The 27,566-nt window shown below is 42.8% G+C and overlaps 1 protein-coding gene across 1 annotated transcript in view; it reads right to left on the minus strand.

Moving 5' to 3' along the window:
• Positions 1 to 27,566, minus strand: part of CDH4 (cadherin 4) — a 458,999-nt gene that overhangs the window by 83,039 nt on the left and 348,394 nt on the right. The window contains 2 exon segments of the mRNA XM_026862164.1: positions 9,734 to 9,878; positions 17,209 to 17,364. Of these exon segments, the coding sequence (XP_026717965.1) occupies positions 9,734 to 9,878; positions 17,209 to 17,364 (301 nt within the window).

Here is a 27,566-nt window from a genome sequence, read left to right on the forward strand (position 1 = left end):
CAAGTCACACTCAGGATCCCCACACTGTCCTCTGCCATTTTTGGGTCAGACCCTGCCAGTGGTGATGGAGCTACAAGAGAGGTGTAATAAATGGGGCAAGAGAGACTTCCCGCTTTCAGTGTGTCAGGGAAGCATTAGCTTTATTTTTCTGCTCTGAAAGGCTTGCTCGCAAGCCCACTGACAACATTAAATGAATGCATGAAGTGCTGAAACTCGGGAATTTGTCCCAGTCTGCACAGCGTATCACATAACGAACACCCAGTCCAGACGGTGTTTCATCTAACTGCATTAAACTACACACCTGGCCTACTAACTCAGGTAGATAACCTGTTGAAACAAAAAACATTTCTCATCAAATAAGGCACATGGTACGTTAAATAAAATACCTAACCTAGTACATCATGTCAATATTAAATCAAATTTGTTGCATGTTGAACAGCTCTTCTGAGAAGCAGATTGAATTATCATGCACAGCTAGTGATGACAAGATTACTGTGCATTAGCTTTCATTAACTAATGTGCCAAGTTCATATATCACCTGAGTTAAAATTAATGTATGGCATGACGAAGGAGATCTATCAATAAAAGGCAAGACCTCAAGAATCTGCAACTTCACAATGCATTCCCTTTGATTTCCCAGAGACTGCAATCTTCTAGATGTTTTTTTGCCAAATGACATTTTGGTTTCAATCTAACAATGGACAAGACACATGAGATGCTTGAAAACAACCCTTACAGAAAAATATTCCCATTAGATTAATTAAGATTTCTACGGGATAGACAAAATAATGCCTTACAGAATCTGGGGGGGGATGGAAGCAAAGGGAGATAATTTTTACCTGAAGATTCAGTTTTATCAATTTTAAAATTAATTGCATCTGCTTGTAAAAGACTGCAAAAATATTTTGTTAGGTTTACTATATCTCATTTGATCTGTACACGTTAAATAAAAAAAAAAGAGAAGAAACCCAAGAAAGATATCTGCCCTGTCTATGTATAAGCAGATAAGCGTACAGTCCTAAACAAATGTCCCCCCCCAGATCACCCTGGAATCTAAGAATCAGCTCAATTCTTTCCAGCTCAGACAGTCCCAAGCCATGCCAAGGACTGCTAATTCACGTCACGTTGTCTGCAATCTCTGCTCTCCCATCTAAGCAACTTCATTTCTCTGTAAAGACTGAGCTTTCACGGTTTTAAGGCATACAAACAATATCTTAGCACAGTTGTGCTCCCAAAGTCTTTGCTACAATTGCTTTATAATTACCATTTCTCTAAGCTGGTTTGATATCCATTAGTTAGATTTAATGCATGTTAAAAGAAAGAGCTAATGGGCACTTATCAGGGATCCAAATTAAAAAAAAAGATAAAAACCCCTTTCACTTTGCCCTTTATACCACATATCACTACAAAAATACACAATCCTTTCTTTCTGCTTCTGTGATGTAAACAGAAAAAGCGAAAACTTCACCCAGTTTTTACTGATAACGCTGGTTCTCTACTCAGCTTTATCTTACAGTTTATGTTTTTTAATGGCTGGTAAATGGTTGCAGAATCATTAAAGGTTGGTTAACCTTCTCAGTCTAATTTTGACCTACAAGATACTTAATTTAATCATTCCCCCATAGAAAAGGATTGAATCATTATGTGCAGACATGTGGTGATGGCCATATTACATTAGATCTTCATTAACCCAAGTTAATAATGGCTTTGTACTAATGGAAATCTCCCCTTCCTCCTAATTTTTTTTACCCCCAAATTGGAAAGCTCACTTAGTGAATACTCCGCATCCGATGCTACACAGAGAGAAGACAGTAATTGTTGATGGGAAGATTAAATACTGAAAAACAGTGTAGAATTTACATTTCCTAAAGATGAAATTTTGCATTCAGAAGAGTTTCCTGCTATTAGTTTTCTTCCCCACAGAGGACAGGAATCTCATGCCCCTATTCACAATAGGAACACTTCACCCTTTAAGTGATTTAATTCATTGCACCAAGGTCTCGGGAACAGAAAGACAGGACACTAGAAAAGCAAAGATGTCAAAACCAAGTTACAACGAGAAGTATGATGGGATCCTGAACAAGTCCTCAGAGTACAACTATACACGTAATTGCTTGTATACAGCTTCCCTATGTAAAATACGATCTTTTTTTTACCAATAAACATACTGAAGTGTGCTTGTGCTACTTGTCTTTGTCACTGATCAATAAAAATAATGAGATTCTTCAATTCCCGAGGTGGGAAGGCGAGACGAGGGGCAGGAGGGGGCTGTCTCCAGGTGCACAGGCTGCAGTGCCGCTGGGCCATCCCATGTTGGTTTCACTTGCCCTACCTGGGGTGCCAGCAGCAGTCTAAATGGCACAGCAAAGCGCTCCTTACGGGTGAACTTACCTCGCCAACAAGCATGAACTTGAGAACGGTATTTGGAGAACTGCTGTAGTGTTAAAGACTAAAACATCTCAGCGAACAAACCAGTATCCTCTAATTAAAAAAAAAAAAAAAAAAAAAAAAAAAAGAAGCACGTTCTAGGGGTTTGAAGCACCTTCACATACTCATTGTTGTGTTTCAAATGAAAAATGGGGAGCCGACTCACCAAAGGTGCTGAGTGGAGTTATACAGGCAAACAGGAATGTGTGCAAGACATCAAGATGACAGAAGTGCCTGAAACTCTACTGCAGATGTAATAAATTGCAAATACGCTTAAATTAAACTGCATCCCACATACTCTAGATAGAAAACTAAATAGAAACAGCACTTTCCTTCTGAATGATATTCGTTCAGTCATAACTGATAGCTGCTGTCATTCTCTTTCACTGTTAGTTTTGTAATCATTGGCAAATTTTGACCTTTCAAGCAGCTAACCTAATTCATAAAGGATGCCACTTCCTAATTAGCGGAGACATCATTCTCAGCCTCAAACAAGGCAAGAGCCAATCTAATGAGAATGAAGAGAGCAAGCGGGTCTGGAGAGATGACTGAGCAAGTTGAAGAGGCTGCTGTCGCCTGGAACTGAAATAATACCTTTTCATTGTTAAAAAATGAAATAAATATCTCGGGAAAGAAAATGCAGCATACACATGGGCATGGCCAGATTTGAGGATAAGTCCTGTACAGCAGTCTGCAGCCTCCCAAGACCCCATGTACTGCAGAGAAATAACAGAAGTAAAACCTCAAGGTGGACAAAAGCACATTCAGCCTCTGAGCAAGTAGTTTCGACCACGTAAATTAACGAGCTTCCGTTCATCAAAGTTCCTGCAGATGAATCCTCTCAATTCTCAGAGGTTAATTCAAAAAAATGGAGAAAGTGTCACTTAGGACAAGATATCCTGACCATCATCACCAAGCTGTGCTTAACAGTAGGGCTAGGTCACATGCTTAACTGAAGGGATATGCAACTAGTGAAACGATGCAGACCCAGCTGCACAAAACCTGAGACTTAACACATCTGCCACAAGACTTAAATCCAATCCTTGAATTTTGACATTATAAGATAATATAAAGTAATGTAATAGAATGTAATATAACATACATACAATGATATATATAATACTATGTTATTTGTAACTGTTGGTTGAAAGGAGACAGAGAGTGGACCATTGCACTGTTGTAACTAACTTCCAGAGTGGTCTCAGAACATGATTTCCACCTTTTTTTTTTCTTTATAACAACTCGGCCATTTTTTCTGGAGGAAAGAAACATCAGTCTGGGGATTTGCATTTTTTTTCTCACCTACAGTCCTATAATTCACTTCCTTGCTCTTGGGACTGGATGCTTCTGAAAAGGAAATTAAGAGCACAGATTTCATAACCACTCACCTCGAAACAAAATGGAAAGCACTACCACATGTGCAGAAAAACAATTTCTTATCTTAAAATTGCGCTCAGCTGAGCAAAAGAACCTAAAAAAGAACATTGTATCCTAAGTTTATGTGTAACGTGTGAGAGGATAGATTTGGGTTGGACAAAGCCATTTTTAATAGCATATGAAGTGCAAGGGTAAGAGTAGCAGCTACTCAAGCTGCAGAAGATGGCACTGAACTGATGCATACATTTAGGTTTGTGATGAACCCAGAAGTAAGGCACCCAACCTGGGAGGAGCTCTGGGATGACTGGAAGAATCTGTTGAGACCTGCTCTGGCTCTTGAAGATTTTACCTTTACATGGTCTCTCTGAAACACACAGCATTTGCATTACTTCTATCTTCTGGTGCTATCAACAGGGACGCGCACCCGGCGCACACCCTGGCCTTCTCGTGCCACGCCACGGCCAGCAGCCGAGTCAGCCCAGGGCCACGAGCCTGTTCGGGTGCTCGGTTGAATGAGGACCTTCCTAAATGAGGAGTACTAAAATTAATTTACCTCCAAGCTGCTAAAAGAATACCGAATGTTTTAGTTATGAGCATCACTACGGTGTTTTCGGAATGGGTCGTAATGGAGGCTGTGGTTTTCACTCAGTTTCCCATTAATTTTTAAAAATGAAGCGTCTTCAGATCTAAGGTGCTGCTGCTTTTGTTTCCTCCCCTGCCACCCAGCAACAGCCGTTCTGATCCTTCATGGAGAGAACAACCTGCAGGCCACCAAGCATCTCTTTACGAATTGTACTGTCAGGCTGGAGAAGAGGAACAAAACAGAACTGCAGAATCCATATTCTCCCCATGAATATATATACAAATGCAACTATATGCCTTAAAAGATTAATTTCACAAGCCTTAAATTGCAGTTTAATTTGAAAACTAATTCAGCCTCATAATTGGCTTTCTGTTCAAATCACTGAGGCTAAAGATTTAAATTCTTAATATTCAGATGACTTTCAAGTTTCTGGCCCCATCTGTGCATTAGTCCATGGTGTTAATCTCTGAGGGAATCTCTGCTGGCATAGAAATAAAATAAACAAACTGGGACACTAGTAGAATAATCGGCTTTTAAAATCCTTGGGTTTTTTATATACTGCTTATTTTTATGAGATTTCTTTAACTCAATTTGCCACATATAGATTTGGCTCCCAGCTATTTCATTTTTCATGTGGCATGCTATCAACAATTATTGTATCAGACTTCCATGAAATCAGGAGGAGATGGGGAAATTTTAAATTACAACATTTCTCATGTAAGAAATACTAATATTCTTTTATTTTGGAGGACTGCCCATACTTAGCATGCTTTCACACCACTCCCAGGGAGGGTGGCGGGAGTAAACTGTCTTACACACACCATGAGAAAGAAGGAGCTGTGTGAAACTCTAGTTTAAAAGAAGCCACTTGGACCAAGATGTATCCAGAGAGTTAGCGAAGTGGAAAGGATGAATGAGAATGGAAAAGGCCAGTCTGACAGGAACAAATTGTTTTGGAGAGATGTGTTAATTTTTGACAATCTTTCTGTTAAAACAAAATAGATACAACCCAGAGCGAAGCACTCAAGTCACTGCGGAGCATTTCACATTGACCTTTTCAGAACTGAACGCTTCAGTTAAGTAAGACATCGGCATCCTACCGTAAGGTACGTTTTGTGGGGGTTATATCAAAGCTAAGCTTCTGCAGTGACCAAAATAATCTGTCTCCATCACATTTTTGTCTCGTGATTAAGTTCCCTTTTTTTTCTTTTACATTTAAGCATTTTTATTCTATCTTATCGAGCAATTTGGGGGGGGAAATTGTAGAATTTCTTTTGAAACAGCACTCCCCAGGGACACCCCTGCAAGCCCCGCAGTACAAGTGCAGGGGCTGGGCTCCTGGCAGGCAGTAACTGGTGGTGTACAGAGGGGGAAAAATCCACCCCAAACCCCAGCTCCTTCCTGCTGTAAGGCCCTGGAGCTGGTGTGGTGCCACTCAGAGATGTGGGCTTTGAAAGGGCAGCAGAATCCTCACAGGGCAGGCGGCGTCGGGCAGCGAAACCATGCAACCCACCCCGCTTTATCGGCGCTTGAAAGGCAACTTCTGCAGCTCCCGGAGAACTTTGCTGATTAAGGCTGCCAGAAGGACCAGGGGAATTTCAGCTCGAGCTTGCAGCTGCATTTTTAAAACTTGTCTGTGTTCTTTATATAGAGGCAAGGTTCAAAGAGGCAAACATTATTCAATATGAGTAAAACACGGGTCTTTTAAGATACAATTTCAAACAGTGGTACGTTAAATCAAAACAACTCACGGAGGGTGAGAGTAAGGGAGAAAGATGGTCCTGTGGAAAAGAAAATCCTGCATCACTAGTCCTCTTTTGCATTTTTGGAAGGGCCTGCATTTACACATTTAAACTGTCCAGCTGCATGACCTTAGGCTAGATAAGCTAGAAATGCACTGAAATGTTTTCCAGAGAGTATCAGAAAAGGAAAAGGGAATGCAGTTCAGTTCAAGAGCCAGCACATGAGTGAGGATGTATAGGGGCCAGGCTGTGACACACATGTGCACACTACAGAGAACTTTACCCCACCAAGAATGAGCTCCTGATCTGAAGAACACTATGCCATGGTGTAAGACACTATTTCAATTAAGTTGTTATAACCCTAACCAGCAACAACAACCCATTATAATTAATAATACTTGATGATTTCTTTTCTATTTCTGTCAAGGGTTGCTTCAAGGTGACTTGCACAGTGTAGAGAGCACACTCCTTGGAAACCCAGGCAGTCTGAGTGCTCTGCAGTCTGGGAAGCCCCTTCACTTAAACCCCATCAGACTGTCTCTAATGAGTCTCTTCACATCGCTGCCAATTCTTCCAGCTCTCGGACAATCCCCTTTGAAGGATATTTGTATTTTAGGCTAAAGCAAACTTGCTTCTTCCGTGGGAGGCTAAGTGTCCAGCAGTATCACACCGTGCCGCAGGCATTTTTCCTGCTCTCTTCCAGCTCACCGCATCCCAGCTGCTGAGAGGGGACCATGCTGCACTTCGTGGTGCAGCATCCTCCGGAGGCACAGCCCCGCCTGCAGCGCCCGTGCTCCGCACGTCTGCGCTCTGCCCCGTACCCCGGGGTGTGCTGTGCCGCCCCGCAGGGCTCTCTCCTGTTCACCTTCAACGGGATCTGCTCTGTGATCCTGCTAAAGCCTTACAGGGGCTTTTCCTGCAGCTCAAGGTCACTGTGCCCTGCTCAGTCTGTGCTCAACAGCATATTTTTGATGGTCTTGCTCTGCAAAATTTCCATGGGTAGAGCTTGAGCTCCATATGTTTTAAAAAAAAATCTGGTCAAAATTCCTACTGACTTCAGTCAGTCATTGGCTTCTCACACTAGCTGCCCTCAGAGTCAGCATTTATTTGGGGTACTCTAATTCTCTAGCTACTTTTCTCTTAAGAGGTGTGCAAAATTATTAAGAACATTTCAGATACTGTGGTAATCCAGTAATACTGCATTTTTAATCACAGCCATCATAACTGGGCATATGGAAGATGCGAGAAGTAACAACTGTACAGGATATCCAGGGAAGCATTTTCAGTCCTCAGGCATAGTTCAACAGCAACGAACAGTGGAAAATGAATGTTGAACTCCTGTAACATATAATAAGATTTTTTAGTTTGCTTGAAGGAAATCTGTACTTTATACATGGATATACATATATATGCATATATATATATATATTTATAGATGCATATACATACAGAACTTACCGCTGAATCAATATTGAACACATTTTGCTGTTACCTCTAAGAATATGCAATGTCTTTCATTTGTTAACCACCGCCACAAAAAATCATGAATTCTGGCCGCTATTTTATCTCTTGCAGTGGCTGGTGTGGTACCTCCTTAGTTATTATAATATTCTGAAGCATCTTCAACTATAAAAAAGTTCTACCCCTTGTTAAATACATTGTCTAGACTCGTCTCTACACAAACCAGGGATACATAATTTTGAGGCAAAGGAGGAGCACGCAGACATCCACAGTAACTCTGTGACCTATCACTTTCTCAAAGACACAACATCGTGTTTATTGCCAAGCGCATAGAATGAGGGCCTCAGATACTCAAATTCCCAGGAGGTTCTACAAAAGCAAAGAACAGAAATTCAATACTAATAAAAACCTTTAAAAGAATACAGATTAAGCAGGAAAGAGGGAAAAAAACCCAAATACATCAAAGACAAATGTAATTGCTTTTGAATAAAACCAGATTGCTTTCTACCCACCTGCCTTAAAGGCAAGCACTCCAGCCTGAGATACAGAATACCAAAAATCACTGGTAGAAGCAGAAGCACAAGTATTTTGTAGGCAAAGTTATCCTATTCTGATTTAATGGCTCAAAGGCTTATCTGGATTTCAGACAGAAGAGGATGCAATTTACTGCTTCTTTCACACAAATGAACAGAGCTAGTTAAAACATTTGGGAACACTTTGAATATTGATCTGTCCTAGAATAAGATGTAAGAAACTTGATTTGCTATGGAAATGTTGTATCAATCTTCAAACTTTGATATGCCCCAAAGTGGCCTTCAAACAAAAGCTGTAAAATCCTCCAGGAAGATGTCATTAGAGCCATCAGCTCAGGGATTTCTCACGTCCCGTCTACTGAGCAGGACTGGGATCAGCACTTTGAAGCCGGTATGTCACCACCCAAAGCATATCAGGAAGGGAGCTGTACCTATTCTGTCCTCAAAAATAATGTCACGTTCTGTCCCCACGACATGTCACCACAGCAGCCCATTCCTCACAGTGCTGAAAGACAATCAATCACGACTGCGAATCACCTTGTTAAAAATAGTGGCCACCAGAGACTTCCCTATGACACCTTAGGCAGCGGAGAAGCCGTGATAAATGCTTGCTGACACAAAACAAAGTCACGCGGTATTTAACCCCTCAGCCGGCAAACAACCGAGGATAAAATGTGCCTTGGAAAAATCTGCCTTTGATTTCAGGAGACTTCCACAGTCCTGGTGGCAGTTTTCACAGTATAATTTACGTTCAAAGAATGAATACACTTATATTAGTTATGCTCAGCAATAAGCGAGACCAACCCCGCTACCATATTGGGAACTGCAGGGTTACGCTGCACTTAAATAACAAATCAACGGTAAAGTTGAAAAGTAAACATTAAAGACCCCCTGTAACTACTTTTCTATGCATATAAACATGTTCACATAGAAGTCATCACACCCTCACTAATCGCTTACACTCTCACTGATTTTTCACCCATAAATTTTCTGAAATTCTAGTTTGGGTTCTTCAAAATTTCACCCTCTGTAAGCAAAGTCCTTGGGACAGAGGATGAGCCAGCAATTTCAGTGGGAATATTCCCACTTCAATAGGTTTGCATCAGGCCCCAAATACGAAAGTATTTTCTTCACGCTTTGGGACACAGACCGATTTGGAGGCTGACTGGGTGCCAGATATTGAGTTTGCAAATGACTGGATTAAATCTCAAGGAGGCAGATATTCAGCATTTCAGGCACAGGGTCAATGAAGGGCCACCGCTGGCCTGGCTTTCAGCACGCTGTAGTTAGGGTAACAGCCCTGTACACGTGTAACGAGCGTATGAGAATGGCAATACAGAGCGTTACTCTACAAAACCGCTGCTTTTGCAAATTCCACATCTAGGAAGGGACCACCAGGACCCAGGTTCCCTCTAATCCAAGTCTGCACTCCCTCTGCATCCAGAGAAAGAGATACCAGCTAGATTGTTCTCACCTCCATCAGTCTTCACAAAGAGTCAGCAACAGCAATCCTCTCCTACATTCCCTCTATTTCAAGAGAAGCCAAAGCCACCATGCCAGATTGATGGTTGAAAGCCTGTGATAACTTTAAGACTTTTTTTCAACTGTACCTGGTTTAGAGCCTTCATCAACAGATCCATTATAGACTTGGTTTATAAACTCCGGTCTGTTGTCATTCATATCAATCACATAGATGTAAAGGTCAATAGGATTCTCCACCTTGTTTCCATTCATATCCACTGCGTGAGCCCGGAGCTGGGAATAAACACAGTGAAAGCATAGTATCAGCAATTGGGTTTGTTGCAGAATAAGAGACCATGTTTTCTAAGAAATGACTTCACCTCATAAATACTCTCTCAAAATTGAACTGAGCGAGTATCTAATTCCAGCAGAAAGCAGTGACGTGGTTCCATCTAGACTCTACACACAGAGGCAGTTTTTCAAGGCTTAGCATAATATTGAAATAATATTTTAAAGCAGCAATTGTCAGTGGAAAGACTTTAATTTTTAAGACATGGTGAACCTCGTCTGACAATCTGAAAAGGAAATTTTGCTTAGTTCCAAATACAGTGAGGAAATGAGTTTGACTTGAGAGGTTTCTTATGGGAACCTGCAGCCTTTCATACCCACAATAACAGGGATTAATAAGCGAACAGATTTCAGCACGACATTAGTATTGTTTGTTCTTTGTTTAATCTCAGTCTCTAGGAACAGCAACAGCTACTGACCCCACTGCTCTATACACCAAAAGACATAAAAAAAGTCCCTTTCCTTCAAATGGTGGGAGCCCCTGTGGCATTAAGAATGAAGTATTTCTCTCAGGCTTGACTAAAATATCCAGTGATGAAGCATTACAATAACCAGAGCCACAGTGTTAAGTCCTCAGTTAAAGTGGAACTGCAGCTTTATCTTGTTAGCAATAACCATCAGTAATAATGCTCGAAAACAAGAGCATCTGTTTTCTGAACAAAAGGGACAGATACGGCATGTCAAAAATGAGTAATTAATAAAACAAAGCCATCAACAATAGTCTGGAACAATCAGTAATCAGGTGAAAAAAATGGATAGCTTTCTCATTAAAGGGAACAGATGGCTACTCTAAATGGTGTGTGCGCTGAGTGGAGCTGCCAGTGTCGGCTTCAGAAAAGCCCCCAGACGAGCGAGGAAAGGGCTGCACGGCTCCTGACGATGGCTGGGCAGCGTGGGGGCCTCGCCCCGGTGCGAGCGCTGCCGATTCTGGTTTCACCCCTCCATTTCAGCACCTGTGAGCCCTGCTGAACCTCCCCAGCGCCACGAGAACCGGGGATGGGGCTCGGGACGGCTGCGTGACATCCCGCAGGGTTGGCGGGAGGAAGAATGAAGCCTGCGGAGAGGGACAGGAGACACACCAGCCCGTGCCTTCAGAGGGATCAAACCCTCCGGTCCCTCCCTGCAGCTCCCTGGGCCACCGCGCTGCTGCTGAGAGTGGGAGCTCCTGTGCCAAGGAGGTCTCCAGCTCCTCTGATGCATGACAAATAAATGTGCTAATTGCATTAGCACTGGTTTCCGTCTTTTGCTCTCGCCGTGCCTGTGATTGATGCAACTTTCTCCTTCATGTACGGTGTTCAGAAGTCCAGAGCTTAACAAAAGAAACTGCACGCTATTAGGATGGGCTGGATTAACATTTAATCAAGCAGAGAGAACAAACTGCCATGTGAAATGAGCTGGGAGAAAAACATTTTTTTTTTTTAAAGGAAGTTAAGCAGCACTTTTTTTTTAAAGACCGAAGAGGTCCAGCTTTGTTTTCAATACAGGATGTACCATTTGTATTTCATGACTTGTAACGCTCTTAGTATCTGCATTTCTTGCCTGCATACAAACCACTTAGACTCCCACCTGTTGAGATATCCTTCATCATGTCAGATGTAGCAATTCAATAACTTTAGCAGTCAGAGGTCAGACTGCTTTTGAAAAAAAGTAATTCGGAGCTAAAATTAAAGTTATTATCTTCAAACTGAGGCAGCACTGGGCTCTCTCTTGCAGCATTTCCAGCAGAGGAAATGGCTCCATTCAGAGATAAAGCAGAGAGCAAAGCTGGTATCTTCCCCCTCAGATCTGACTCTCCCCCTGCAAATTTTTAATTACATTTGATAGCTTTTGTTTGAAACCTCCAGGAGAAAGGGATTTCTCAGCAATGCACATCTATCTGCTTGTTGCACTCACCGAGCACATACACCCACAAATGTGTTACTGCCTGCACTCGAGGAAAAAAAGATTCAATAAACAAGACAGCAGGAATATCATCAAACCTGTGGTGACATGCACAAATGTCACCTCTGCCCTGAGCCCAGCGCCAGCACATGGGCTGTTATGGGAGGGAGGACAGTGCCCGGGGACACGGGCACTAGTGCCTGACGGGTTTTGGGCAGCCAGAAGGTTGGCACCTGCTCCCCCGGCCCAGCCCAGCACACCCTGTGCCTGTATGTCCCGGGCTGCGCTGGTACCCGGGCGTCCAGAGCTGCTCTTCCTCTGCTCTCCAACACATCTGTTCCTGCTGCTCTTCCTTCACACCCCTCTTCTCCCTCCTGCTCCTTTTTCTGCCTGATTTCGATGAACTTTTCCTCTTGGGGTTGCTTGCATGAATTTTCTCTATTCGTATTCTTTCAACAATTCTCACGTGCCAACGCCTCCGTATCCTTCCACAACACGTTGCTCCCCTGTGGTCAGTGCCAACCACAGCAGAGGGAGAAGAGAGGCTTGAGCCAGAGGGTTGAATCTCAACACAGCTCGATGGGAGCTCTTCCTCATTAGAGATGATTCCTTGTTAGGGACCATTCCCAGTGGAGAAAGCAAAGGAAGGAGGGACTCCAGAGGGGCAATCTGTCCCCTGGGAAACCACTTGTATCTCCAAGGCAGATCAGACACTACACTTCCCTTCCTTAATTCATCTTCTCCCTTGTTCTCCTGCCCTACTCTTTGTGTTAATGAGGCATCCTCAAGATGGACAGCACACTTTGTTCTGGAGTCAATCTTCAGGTGCTGAGAGAGGGCTCATCTGTGCGAGGGGCAGCCTAACATGGTGCTCTGCGGCTCAGGCCGAGATGAAAAGCAGATGCACGTAAGTGCTTTGCAGCATGGGGAAAGGCACAAAAGGCGATGACCGTGCCCCGTCAGACACACACGTCATTTAGAGTTGGACAAAACACCAGTGAAAAGGCTGGTGAGCACAACCTGGGCCACGCATGGGCCACGTGCCAGACGCAGGTCACGCATGAGTGTTCAAATGGAAGCTGGTGGCGCGCTGGAGACACAGTTAAGAAACATTTATAAAGTTGGTTTGAAATATTTACAGTGTCCCCAGGAGGGAGGAACATGACAGGAGTAGAGAAGGAATAAAATAAAATCAAATTAAATACCTTGCAGAGGATTCTGAAGAATTAATACAGGTAGCCAGCTAATCTCTAGCTGCTGTATCGCCCTGCTGTACACCAGCCAAGGAACTGGCTCAGTATTCTTTAACAAATATTGTTTAAAAGTATGACAATTATTGCTATCATATTCAGCAGCAGCTACCACAGGTCTCTGAGGTTTTTCTACTGACAGTTTCCAGTGTAAATGTAGCTGTTGGCATACAAATGATTCAGTATCATGATTATTGATTACACTGGAGGCTGGTGATATCTGAAGGTAGTTAGTCAAAGTCAACACAGTGAATTGTGTTAAATATGAATATTACTTATGCACTAATACTACTAATACAAATATACATTATCAATCAGTGACAGAGCCTTTAAGCAATAAGCACACAATGCCATGCCTAATTTGTGTGCTCTTAATTGTGATTTAAAGTTCAAATTAGGGTGTTGTGACACAAATGGCTGGCATTACTCACTAGAACTTGGTTCAAAATACTGGAATTAGCTCTTGTATCCCTTAATTTAAAACAAAACTTTTTTGTTTGCTTGCACTTCAGACAACTCCTACTCAGACTATAACCCACCAGCTCTGCTCCAGCCATTTCTGAGACAGTATTTCATCAGTCTGATGCTGGAGGAGTATACGTGTCTGGGACTGGATCGGGACTTGCTTCGAAGTTTCCCCATAATTCACATTGCTTGAGTATCATAAGCAATGACTACTTATTGACACATTTATGTTGATGTCTTTTGAAAACAGAGCTTGAAAAATATCTTGGAAAACTAACCTGCCAATTTACTATCCCTTTACTTGCCAGGCCTAACTGCAGCTTGATAGGAAACCAGTGTCTGGATCAGAAAAGACGTTCAGAGTCACTAATTCTGTCAGCAGTGCAAACGGGACTTTGGGAACGCAGTTAAATTAGGCCAAGAGAACTCATGCATATTAAATATTACTACCTGCTGAAACTTATTTGGCATGCAATAAACATTAAGGGCTGACTACAAGGGGACATGCACCAACACACGCCTGCCACAGTGTGATGGCAGCAAGATGGGGGGAATGAGCTCACGCTTGTGCTGGGAGTGTGCCCCGAGGCTGGGCCCCCCCACATGAGCTCTAAAGGTGCTGGACTGGCCCCCCAGCATCGCTCAGTGCTACACGTGCAGTTCTGCACCACAGTGTGGTGTTGGTTAAGTGGTGGCAAAGCCCTTCTCATTTTTACTGCTCATATTTGCAGCTGACTCTGCATCTGGGATGTCTGCAAGGTCCCTGGAGGGTTTGTACTCTGGTTTGTGGCGCAGATGAGAAAACAGATGAGGCCAAAATACAGCTGAACCTGGGATCACTACCGGTGCCAGTTGGGCTGGGAGGTTAATGCAGGAACGCCAGCACACGCCGTGCCTGGGCAGACAGCGTGAGTCCCAGAGGCACATACATCTCTGCATACATCAAGCTCGGAATGATCCTCCCTAAAAGTTCAAGAATGATCTTGAAAACAGGGGGAAGTTCTGCTACAGAACTCCCGATCTAATTAGAAAAAATCTGTTTCACCTTAGGGAAAAAGATAGGTTTCATCAGACAAATGGCTTGCTAAATGTGGGGAGAGTTAAAACACTAGTATTTTAAAAATGGTAGTCCTGAAGCAATACAGATAATTATGCATAAGAAAATATGTGTTGAAAATGTGGGAGTTAATGAAACAGAACTCTTCATATGTAGCCTCAAAACCACTTGCAAATTATTATTATTTTTTTATAATTAGTTTTTAGATTACCTGGGAATGAAAACAGCAAGGACAACACTTGACAATGACAGAGATGCTGAAAAGACTTTGTTCTGTCTAGGACTGCAGAAAACCTGAGGCTGTATAAATGCCCCCATCTTCAGCCGGTGCAGCAAGCCCGTGTGGGACAAGAAGTCCATGTCCTGCTGGGTTAAAGGGACCAGGGACGGTGCCTTGTAGCTCCACCGACATCCTTTACCCCAGCTGAAGAATTAAGCTACAGAAAACTCTACAGCAGATGTCAAACCGATTTAAAGATGGCCAAGCTCTACAGTTCAGATCCAAGCCTACACCTCAGTCACTGCTCTTCTGGTACTTGGTATAAGCCTGGCTCCAAGTCTGCTTTTCCCTTCAATTAGAAACTCAGCTATACGAAGTGGCATGAATTCACTGACTTCTCCAAAACTTGCAACGGCCAAGATTTTGGACTGTGTCTTCTTTCTGGAAGCCGCCCTAATCTTTTTCTAGTTTCTAGGATTGTCCATTCCTACCGTAAGTTTCTGCACTAGTGTTCGGGTCATTGCTTTCTGCATGGTGCATTTATTAAATGCTTTGTAAAGGATTATTAAATGAACAATTGACGGTTCAATAAATCATCAACCTATTGCTACTGAGGCTGAAGGATCTACAGGCTGTTTATAGCCACGACTTAAAATGTTCTCCATCACTTTCTACTGTTCTGCTAACAAAGATTCCCTATCACTCACTACTCCTGTCTATAAGGTCTCATATTTATCAGTTATTCACTCTCTATAAACTATATCTTCCTGTAACTTTCAGAGTGTGAATATGCTTATCTACATATGGATGTTGCTAGCTCAAGGTTTCTGCAAGGAACAGAAAAGGCTGGAAATCCTGCAGTGTGTACAAGATAGATCTATCCAGTCACCTTTGCCAAGGTGACAATTCAGTTTACTGAAGTCACTGTAACCGGCAGGTTGTTTGTTGTTAGGGGGCAAATGATTTGTTATTACGGAGGACGAAATCTTTTTTGTCTTGTGTTTTTGACTGTCTGACAGCAGACATCACAGTGGCTCCATCAAAAGTGTTAACTTGTGTATTGTATTATTGACTACACTGTTATAATAACTTGGCACCGCTGAAACAATATCAACAATGCTGAGATGACACACACTGTATCTCAAATATTCCTTTGTCAAAACAACCTCCCTTCATATTTTCCTAGGCACAGCAAACAAAATAATTGTTCTTGTTCACAGCGGATAAAATAATTTTCCTTCGGATCTTCCTTTACCCAAGGGAAATCTCTTTTTCCACCCAACTAAAGAGGTAATCTATTTTCTTTATCCTTCCATCCCAGTCCAGAAGCTGTGTCAACATGGTTAACTGGATGCCTGATAAAGCTGACAGAATGTGCATCTCTGACGGCGCAGTTAGGAATATGGTGTCAGTGGAAGTGACCCGCACCGTTTCACTGACATTACAGCATCCCTGGGAACGGCTATTACGATGCCGATAGACGTGGATAACGCTGATACAAAGCAATCCATGAAACCACTTTTCACCACCACTCCAGGAGAGAACTAAAGTGTAGACGCAGAAAGTGAAATTTTGCAAGGCGCAACGCGTTTTTTTTTTTTTAGCAATTTGTGGGACTGTATCTGCTGTGCAATTACACTGTGCAATATAGGGGCTAGGATTTATATCAAAACATAAAAGCCAATTACACCCCAAGCATTCTGCAGGTAGAGCGTTTTATGAACTAGGATAGCATGAGGCATCACTTTTGAGTGTAATTAATCTTAATTAATTTCCTCATATTTAATACTAGCCTATCTGCATATTTAAAACCCTATCTGACACGCCCCCATCATATTGCCTGAACATCTCCTAGTGATTTAAAATGAAAAATGACTACACCAATTATTGCATGTTTAGCTGCAGTAATGATTCTTAAATTAGTAATTTCCCAAGACATGCTAATGTAGCAATTGGCCTCTCATGGTTTTGGGGGGTTCAGTCCACACACAGATTTGCCTGGATTTAATAAGCAGCGTGAAGTTGCACCACTTTAAACAAATGACTCTGTGTCGGAAAAGGACATCGGTTTAACGCCACTTTGCACTGGTTTGGTTGATTTAGCAAGAGCAGGTTACACTAAAGGAAAGCAGAAACAAATCCAGCCTCTCCATACACAGACAGCTGCTCCAGCAGAGTTAGACCGAGACTCAGTGCTAGTTAAGCCCGAGCACTGCTGTTCAGTCAGCTCCTCTGGTCTCTGCTGACACAGGGAGCCAGTCCAAACCGTGAACTGGGCTGTGATTATGAACAAAAACTCTGGTCTTCTCAAAGCTGTGTGTCCTTTCTTGAGCCCAGCAATTCTGGTACAGTTTTGCTTTGAGCTTCTGAACCTAGATAAAGCTCAAGCTGTTTTATGCTTACATGGTAGGAAGCTCTTTCCTCTCTGTCCATCGGACGAGTCACGTACATCCTGCCAGACACAGGGTCAATGCTGAAGACTTCCATCGGCGGCTGGTCGGCTCCCACTCCAGTGATGCTGTATCTGATATGGATCTCTTTGTCCTTATCGGAACGAATCTGGGTGAAATAACAAAGACAGCAATTGGTAAGTTTTGGACAAAAGCCATATGGATGTTTAAACAACTTTAAAGATCTGAGCCTGAAAGCTGCATAAATGTAATACTGCTGTCAATTTTGACAAGGGAGCTGTACGCCAAAGGTTTGGGGAAAAGCCAGGAAAAGTGTATTCCACATATTTACAGCTATTTCTCTCCTCTTTTATTCATGATGATTCTCTAGGAATCATTGAAATTCTGACTTTCTGCCTTAGATGTGGAAGAATCTATATGCACAAAAAATGCTGTTTACATGTTACTGAAACCCTAGGCTCCTTAAAGTGTCCAAATTGTTCAGCTATACCCAGAGTCTCCCAGCCATTAATCACTTCTGAAAATGCTGTCTGCAGGCTCCCACATCTTGTTCTCCGTCCCTGTGACTGTGCACACAAATACTCCCAAGAAATCTGAAGAACAGGGCTGTTTTTCTCCCCCTTTTCCCAACCCTGCTGGCTCAACAAGGCAAGGCCGGGAATGCCCAGTGGGATGTTACCATTTCATTTCACTATGTTGAGGAAAAAGCATGTTTGGCACATTGCTTTTGAAACCCCTTGCCTCCCATACCTTGAGAACACCACCACAAACTGAATACAGCATGACAAATTACATGAACCTTGGATACAGAGCCGAGGAAATAAAGAAGGGAGGTTAATATGTTGTCCTAGCAACCCTGACTATCTCTTTAAACCCAAATTTAATTTTCTGATCAAATGCTGAAAGAAGTTCTTGCAACAGCATGACTATTCCTGAAAGAAAGTGCAAGGTACAAATAAATTACCACCCCCCGCACCATCACAAACTGTCTTGGCAGTGTAAAAGCGACGTGCATAAATTTCTCGCTAACAGGTCTATGAATACAACAAAGTAGTGGGAAGATAATAGAAATCTCGTAGCCGAGTGCATGTTAGCATCTCTGCTACGGCAGCTGCGGGCTCGGAGGAGCCCAAGTGGGCTCAGTGGGTGCAGGGAGGCTGCTGCACCCCCCAAACCAGCCCCAGTTTGGGGAGCGAAGGTCATTTCCCAAGGGAAGGGGAGGCTTCTCTTGTCAGGCAAAGGAACTGGGATGGGGCTGTGGGCTGCACTCACACTCCTCCCGCATGTGACCTACCGCTATTTCTCCCTCTCCTGACACGGGAGGCTGACAAGGGGCTGAACGTGTTGGTGCAGAATAATATCAGATCCCCTGGTGCTGAGAATCTCCTTTGATGCCTTTGTCCAGATCATTACCAAGTTTGTACACTGTTTTCTTTGTGCTGCCTCCACCAAATAGTCTCCTCCCGTTAACGGCTAATAATGTCAGTTATTACTAGACACTGCCAGGATTGATTCGTGCTGCACCTACACTTCTGGAGCTGAAGGTCAGGGAATAGAGACAGTTTCATCTGTCTTTTCTTTACGGGATTCACTGCTTGTTTAGGCTATTAGTACCAAGGGAAACTGATTGGACTTACACTGGTATAATCACTTAAAAGAGGTACTGGGGACACTGTGAAAGTGCCCTCATGCTGCACACAATAGTTTCTACAGGTTTTTGTGGGCCCAGTGGGTATTCGTAATAGGGACCCAAGTAGACAAGCATGAATCCAATTTTCATTAGCAAATCTGTGGGTGAAAAAGAGTCTATTAAAATCATGACTTTGCTTGCACGACTGTGGTTTTAATGACAGCAAGTGACTCACTGGTTCAATAACTCAAGTCCACAGTTCCCATTTTCAGAAAGTCAGCTTTCACGCTGCCAGGTGGAAAGGGCTGAAAATTGAATTTCTATGAACGTCTGTGAAAATGTGTAGCTCAAGTGAGGGAGTTACAGCTCTAACCTGCTACGTACACATTTGTAGCTAGGCTTAAGGTAAGTGAAAATGTAGGAAGCCACCACTGGACCTCTAGCTTTGAGCCAGTGTGGGGTTCCCATCTTAGAAATTAAAAAGGGTAATGTGGGATGCACAGCTGTGTGTCTGTCGTTATCGATGTGTTTCTCCACAGCTCCAAAGGACCTGTGATGTGGCAGGGTAAAACCAGCCCTTCACCCTCGATGAAGTTTTTCCTTAACAAATGTGGAAGAAAGAAACCAACCAAGCAAATCCAAGGTATCTGCACTCTTCCTGTCTTTTTGCTCGCTGAAACACAGGAGCTGGCTCGCCCCAGGCCCAACGTAGCTCAACTATGGCTGTAACCTGAGCACAAGCACCAAAACCAGGCTCTCTCCAAGGAACCAAAATGGAAGCAATTTTAACCTGAATCACAGCCTGTTACTTCTTTGTGGACATTTTCCTGCTATTTCCTGTTGCATATAGGACCCAGATCCCATTGTGATAGAAGCATTACAAATGCATAGAGACAGACAGAAACAGGGAAAAGGAGGATGGATTTAAATATTCGGTGCTGAAGGCACTATATTTTATTTTCAGGAAATGCAGATAAACAGAAGCTCTCTAAGAAAGCTATGTACAGTTTAATAAAGTGTATGCTATAGGATGTCCTTGCAGCACTTTTATTAGCATTAATAGGGTCTAAGCTGTCTGTATGTAAATCATTGCAGATCTAGGAGATGAAATACATCATCTTACCCAATTATACTAAGAAAAATCCATGAGCTAGTTACACCGCATTGAGCAAAACAAAGATAGGGGGAAGTATGTTGCAAATATTCAGCAATGATTCATTATTTGTTGTTAATTGCCATCATACTCTAATGTTTTGCTTGTCACCTGTACTTAATTCCATTTCCAGTAAGAATACAGGGATGTAAAACATTCAGAAAAAAATCGCACTTGTCACAGAAAGTTGCAGAGACCACTGACAATGAAGCATAGTACGTATTACTACCAGGGAGATATTCATCGCACAAAGGCACATGCTTTTTATATTGGAACGTGTAATTTAGCACTGTTAATGAGATTTAAAAAAATTTTTTTTTTTTTTTTTCAGTAATCCTGTAACATTTTGACCAAAGGTTTCATTTGCATAATTCCCAGGGTGCAATTTAGTAAATCTTGTTGAGAAGTTAAGAACATTATCTGAATACAATGTAAGGTTTACTTCTTTTGTTGAAACCATTCCTGGAGCAGTTTACCATAATAATAATAATACTAAGAATTAAAAAACCTCTATTCCCAGGGAGCTCACTACATCAGGAGAAAAAAATTACTGGTTGGGGGAATTTACTGGCTCAGGAAAGAGTTGCTTTTTCCTTTTACGCCTAGGAAGTGAGAAGATGGTAACATATCTGCATGATAATCTTCTGGCTGGAGAACATAGACATGCTTTTTTTTTTTTTTTTTTTTTTTTTTTTTTTTTTTTTTTTCCATTTATCTTTCCTTTTATAATGCAGTCAAGATGTATGCAGGGTTCCAGGTTACAGAACAGATGGCAGAAGGATAGTTTTCCTTAGCTGCATTTATACATTTCTTTACTGGGAGAACCCTTGGAGCTTTGAGCTTCTTCAGTGCCAGGCACAGTACAACACTGCATATGATGATGTGAGCAGGATGAATGATGATAGCTGATGACCATCACAGAGGAATTTGCTTGTAAAGCAGCTTTTATTCTTTAAAACACCCCTCTGGGATGGAGCTTAGAATGGATTGCTACACTGGTGAGGGAAAATGCCCCAGATCAAAAGGCAATTTATGGTGGGAGATGTGATCCCCTGATCGTATCCTATCTCATGAACACAGGTGAAATTTTCCACGCGGTAACCCTGGGATGCTGAGTCACCTACACTGACAGATACAAATGGACCATCTGGGAACTGTGGGACTGGCCACCAAAGCCACAGAGGGAACCTGCAGCAGACCTGGGCACTGAACTCACGTTACCAGACCCCTGGTTGGCTGTGGCAAGTGAGGACACAGCAGCCTTGCAGCCCAACAGCAAAGCGGAGGTTGCGGGGGGGTCTGAGCTCGAAGCATTGTGCTCCATTCTGGATGGTGCATCAAGGGCTGCAACTCAGAACCAGAATGCCAAGAGTCTGACTCAGCCCTTGTTTCTATAGAGTAATCCCAGGAACAGGAGAAATCAGTGCAATTTCACAGATGGGTATTTTCCACTGCAGGTTCTGATATAATAACTAAAATGTGTGAAAATGAGCATTGCAGCTCTTGAGGTAATACGGGGCTAAGCCCTTCAGAGCTGGCTTTCTCCTTTGTAGCACCGCCACATTCAGATGGGCTTGAAAAGCAGCCTGTGCTTGTGACACAGGACTGCATCCCACTTTTGCAGATAAAATCTTAGGGGTCGTGCGTCTCCATCAGGATTTACTGGGTAGCTAAACCGTTCCCACAAGTTTTACTGGTAAGCAAAATTTCACTTGATGAGCTCCTCTGAGGTACGAGATTTTATCACTGTTTTGCCCCCATTGATCCATGTCCTTCTTGTGCTCTTAGCATTTCCACTTCTTGCTGCGGGGTTTTGAATTTACAAGCCCTCTCATCCCAGCAGATGACAAGAACCACCACAGATCCCCGTCACTCTCCCGCGCCAGGAGCAGAGGCAACGCAGACTCAGGAAAGCTGTGTGGTCAGCACATTGGAGGACACCAGTGAGTCCATAAATAACGCAGTTTTTGGAGCATGACATTGCCAGAAAAAAGCGGCCCAATGGAGATTGTTTAAATATCAGTAAAGGAAATGCCTGGAAGCCTAGGAAATCAGGCGTGTAAGGAACAAACAAGGACAACTGAGCCTACAGAAGGGAAGATGGGACTCTAACAACAATATTCCTTCACCTAACCAAGCCGTACACGGTCTGGGCTCTGCCCATCACCATGTGATGGCATATGTAAGTGCCTAGGAATTATCTAGAGGAGGCAAAGCAGGTCATTTGTACTCTGTTGCATTTTCTATCCAGAGAGCAAATGAGAAAATAAATTTCCTTTGAAGTTCTTCAACTTGCTCTGTAACATATGGAGTTAAGAATACCCTTCAAAAAATACTTAAGTTTCCCAAATCTCCCATAGAATACTATGTCACATTTGCACTAACATGACCTGGGGAGACTTAGACTTGATTTTTTTGTTTTATAAAACCCATTATAATTATTAATGAAGACATAAAATAATGTAAATGATAAGCAGTAAGTGTCTTTTATTATTAAGCTCTTAGCTATTTTGCCCATTAAGAAAACCAAATTAAAATAATTGAAGACTATAATCTGTCATGCATTCAAAATGCTCCATAGAAATTCAGACAGGCAAACATATTCAAAGTCTTTAAAAGAGCACACTTAAGAGTCAGTCTAAGCATTCCAGGATTGGCTCATTAATTTTAGTGGAAATGTTTTAATTCAGCTACTCTTACTGCTTATTGAAATTCTTGCTAAGGACTTATTTATTTTTAACCGAATCTGCAATATGTTTAAGACTCATTTGTATAAAAGTTCTTAACTCTTATTTCACAGTTGTTTTAGAAGCCTGTAAAGAGACACATCTCTAGCCTTGTATTTCCAAACAAATTACTGCATGCTGCTTAAAGAATCACATATGGTTTCAATAAACAGATGTAGAAGTCAAACGGACAGAGAAAAACTAAGACAGATTTGGAGACCCAACCAGGTTAAGGTGATATTTATTAACTTCTGTCCCATTTTATCACATTTGTGAATGATCCCAAGCTACTTCTCAGAATGAAAGGAAAAAAAGGAAACAGAAGATCCTCTAAAACACTTCAGCTGCCTTCAGAGAAAACCATCTATTCTGAGCCTTGCAAAGAGGATGCTTAGACATGGCAAGGACAGCTATCATGTTTGAATAAAAAGAGTATTTCCACTAACTACAACACTGGGCTTAAAAGCAGCCTGCAAGACTTTATCCTTTGGACAAAAGGACTATCAACTGAGCGATGTTTCCCGTGGCAGTGGTATTTGCAAACAAGACTAAGCAGGGAAAGATCTCCATGGGCAGAGAAAGAAAGGATGGAAATGCACGCTTGTAATTGTGGATTTCTTTCTTCCCTCAACTGAGATTGGTTTCATCTCATACGTGACTTTCTACAAACTCTGCATTTGGTCTAAGATAGCCAGATAAACAGAAGGCAAGCAAGTCTTTCCAAACTGAAATCCATCCTGTCTTGAATGCTTAAGTACACCTCAAATTTCCTGCAAGAAGTGGTTTTCTCTTTCTACATATTGTAGAGAGAGAACCAAGGACTACGCTTCAACTAAATGCCTGATTTTTAAATGATTGAGATTCACTGTGATGAACGCCCTTCTTCCTGCAGTTACAAACAGCATTTAGCTACTACCATTACTATTACGTGTGAGCTTAAGTTTCTTCCTCTTCTTTAAAATCCAAAGCCAAATCGTAAAAATGTTTCCTTTGTCCCAGGTGGCTGGATGTCTTTCATGGCAGGTTAAATCTTCCTCTGCTACAGTTGAAATCTGTAAGAAGTGATTTATAATGTATTTATTTTGATGATAAAACAGGGTAAAACTGGTACGTCAGAGAGATTAAAGCTGTCTTTTAAGTTATTGATAGAACTGATGATGCAGCCTACACCAGAGGAAGAAAAGAAACTATAAAATATTTGAACCCCCAAGAGAAGAAACTCTCACGTGTGCGGGGCTTGTGCTCTGCTGCCTGCAGAGGAACCCATTCCTCACCCAGCTCGCCCATTCTAACCAGGAGGAGTTTGCTTCCTCTGCACTGACCCTGGGAGCGCTTGGCTAAGGCGCTTCACCAAATGTTCAGTTGCTGGAAGGTTCCAGCGTTTCACAGGTCCTTTGGCTTGCAGGCAGCTGCCTCTGTCCAAGGGCTGGTCTCCAACGCAGCGGTTCCCTTCGGGCCAATTACCTCCACGTGGATACGTTTCTCCCGAGCTTTCCCTATGCTCGTCGGTAGCTTTGATAGCCTTCGCTTCCTCTCTCCCTTCCAGGTTTTTTTGAATTGTTTACCAGGGTTTTTCTCCTCTGCCTGGATGAAAATGTAACATCGAGCAGATGGAAAGCAGGAGAATATAAATCAGGCTCAATAAGGAGGCTGTAATGCAGTGGGAGAGAAGAACTGCCTGTGATTCTGGCCGATAACTGCGTGTGACCCCATGCATAAGTATGGGATGAAAATGAACTTGTCAGACTCGTGGTCCAATTCAGAACTACCATTATTCTGCTTGGGATAAAAGCAAAATAACAATTCCTTTGCCTAGGAAACCGAATTTCGTATGTGATCAGATGAGATGCTATAAGAATATAATACCTGGTGCACAGCACTGCAAGCAGGCTCGGGATCTGCCGCATTTTAATTTTGCTGTATTACCTGCTGAAACAGCAAAGAGTGTGTGTTTTAGCATGAGCTGTTTGGACACAAGAAGACTGAGGTCTGTAGGATTCGTGGGGCCAGTCTGCTCTCTGCGTAACTCTCAGGTTGGGCCAAAGTTTCTGAGTGGTGACTTGGGACTGGCAGCAGCTAAGATGATGGCAGCCCTGACAGGTCTGTCTTTACCAGTGAAAACTCAGTAAACTGCAATTTGTTGCATGGTCTTCATGATTAAATAATTAAGCAATTCTCATTACTTGCTATTATGAAGGTCAAGAAGCTAATGTGCCTTTATCAGGAACTGGCCAATGCTAATGGATCTTCCACATCTAATGGTAATTGATACAACAAAGTAATTTCTAAAGCAACACGTGCCTTTCTTCAGGCCTTTTACAGCCAGTTCAGTTTTTAAGTACTCCACTGTGAAAATGATTCAGACTGTAGCGAGGTGAGTGAGAGGAAGGAGAGCGGCTCTGATGGGAAGAAAAGATTATTATGGATCAGCAGAAAACCACCACGTGACCGATGTCTTATCACTGCCAGAACATTGATAGCAGAAGCAACAAAACTCGTCTTTACTACTCTTTCTCTTATCTCTCTTAAAAGAGAGCAGATTCTTCAGTGTAGTGACTGAAGGCATCCCAGTGGAGCTGTATGTGCTGCTATCGGGTGAATTTTGGCCCAGAAGAACTGAGGCTGGTTCATACTGTGCAAGATGCAAGCGGCTGATATTAGCTAACTGGGATTTGAACCAGATGCACAAGCCTTCCTCCGCTGTAGAGGATGCTCCACGACAAAAGGTCAAAGAAAATACCTCTGAGAGTTCAAAACACACTGTTCTTATTCCTGTGCTGGAGGAGTCGTGACAGGCAAGAGATCATCCTTCATAATCTATTTATGAAGGGCTACACACTGCTATCCTTACGCAGGGCACTATCCTGCAGCACCTTCCTGCAGCTGACCCTACTGCTGTCTGCTATGAAGACTAAGTCAAGAAAAATAAATCACGGTAGTGGGACTTTGTCCTCATTTCTTTTTGAAGTATGTCTGTCCTGAAGCCTTATGTCATGTCTGCCCCAAAGCCAGCCTGGCAAAGAGAATCCAGCACCTTTCTGGGTAAAACCAGGCAGTGCAGAAGGTAAAGAAGAGTAGCAAATACTGACCTACGCAGGAGTAACCTGATGGCTCTATCTAATAATGATTGAAGCCCTCAGATAGTATAAATCAGTGTAGACTCACTGGCTTCAAACAGAGGCATGCTAATTTATTTCATCTGAAAATCTGGACCATCGCATTTAAAAATTAAGCTGCACAGCTGAAGCACAAGTGAAGAACGATCTTTGTACAATGTCATGCAGCAATTTAACACAAGCAGCGTTCCCCTTGGTAGGACAGTGAGCTCTTGGGCACAGGGGAAAAGTATTCAGTTGTGAACACACACACTTGTGTCCTCATGAAGAGAGTTCTTCCCAGATTCAAAGGATATAATTAGCCTTCGTATGACCTTTGTTTTTGTAATGAGCTCTCCCCATTGTATACAGCCATACACCGAATTTACATTTTGCATGACACCTACAGATACTAATGATCATGGAGAAGTGGTGCTGTGGCATGATTGTGAATGCTAGTCTCAGCATAAAATTAAGCTTCTGGACCTGTCTGCAAATAGCTAACAATAGGAAACAACAATAAAACCCTCTAGTGTGTATATTTTGAAGGACAAAATCTGCTGAGGCTCATGTTTGAGACACAACTTTGGGATGCTTGCAGAGCAGGATTTAAAGCTCTGCAGTTCTCAAAGTCTCTCTAATAAGTTTAATTATAGGCAAAACAAGCCCATTCGTTTGTTCTGTAGGGTAGCTTACATGACATAGTATATAATAGAAGTTATTGCAATGGTCAGTAACCTCACCAACTTTGAGGAGGCAGAAAATGCAGTCCTACGCACTACAGGAGCAACGCCAACAGGCATCTGTGCAGGTCTAGACTCATAAACCTGATGGGTCCCTTCCAACTTGAGATATTCTATGGTTCTGATCTATTGTCTACTGAACAAAGTTGGCGTGAGACAACTTTGGTCCTAGGACTCATCTTTGTATGTTATGCAGACAAAATACTGGCTCCAGTGTAACTTTTCCCTGATGGTCAAATTCTGCCCATGAACAGAAACGTATGCTTCCCTCTGCAACAGGTAGCAGCAGCTAAGCAGGACATCCGAGAGCTGAGTTTTACCTTCAAGCAGCTGCTGAGCAAGACATCGCGGAGAACTCTGCAGTCAGGGAAATCCAGCAAGGTAAGAGCAAACAGGCAGAAGTCAGGCACCGCACAACCCAGCTCCGTGCCCACACATAGACAGCCGGTGTGCACATGTACAGCCACACTCACTGTGCTCCAGCTACCCACACACACGGCCAAGCCCAGCTGCAGGCACACGCTGTCTCTACGTCCCCGCAGCTGCATTCCCCACCACCGACGAGCGTTAAGGCTCCTGCACCCTCTCCCAGCCAGCTCTCCTCTGCCCCAGCCCTCCTCTCTCATTTTCCAGCAGCTCAGTGGCTCTGCTAAAAGCTGCAGCTCCTGCATTTGGGTTCCAGTTTTCAAAGGTACCTTTCCCCCCTGGAGTGGGTGTCCTCAGGCTCCCACACCCATCATTTCTGCAAATCTGCTTCACGCACTCGGGACGGGAGATTGTCTTCTAGGAAATTTCAAACCTAGCTGAACTCCACTCATTTGGAATGAATTCACAGGGTTGAATTTTTGGCAGGTTTTTCTCTTTCATTAACTGTACTTCTGTGTGGGTTAGATCTGAGACTCCTGCTTACTTTGACCTGAATTCATGTTAGACTTATTCACATGACTTATTGATGTGCTTCTGGTCCACACGCTTTCAACACAAGAGGTAGACAGGACACAGT

Source organism: Athene cunicularia, assembly GCF_003259725.1.
Source record: "Athene cunicularia isolate RWA chromosome 20 unlocalized genomic scaffold, athCun1 chr20_part1, whole genome shotgun sequence".
NCBI lineage: Eukaryota > Metazoa > Chordata > Aves > Strigiformes > Strigidae > Athene > Athene cunicularia.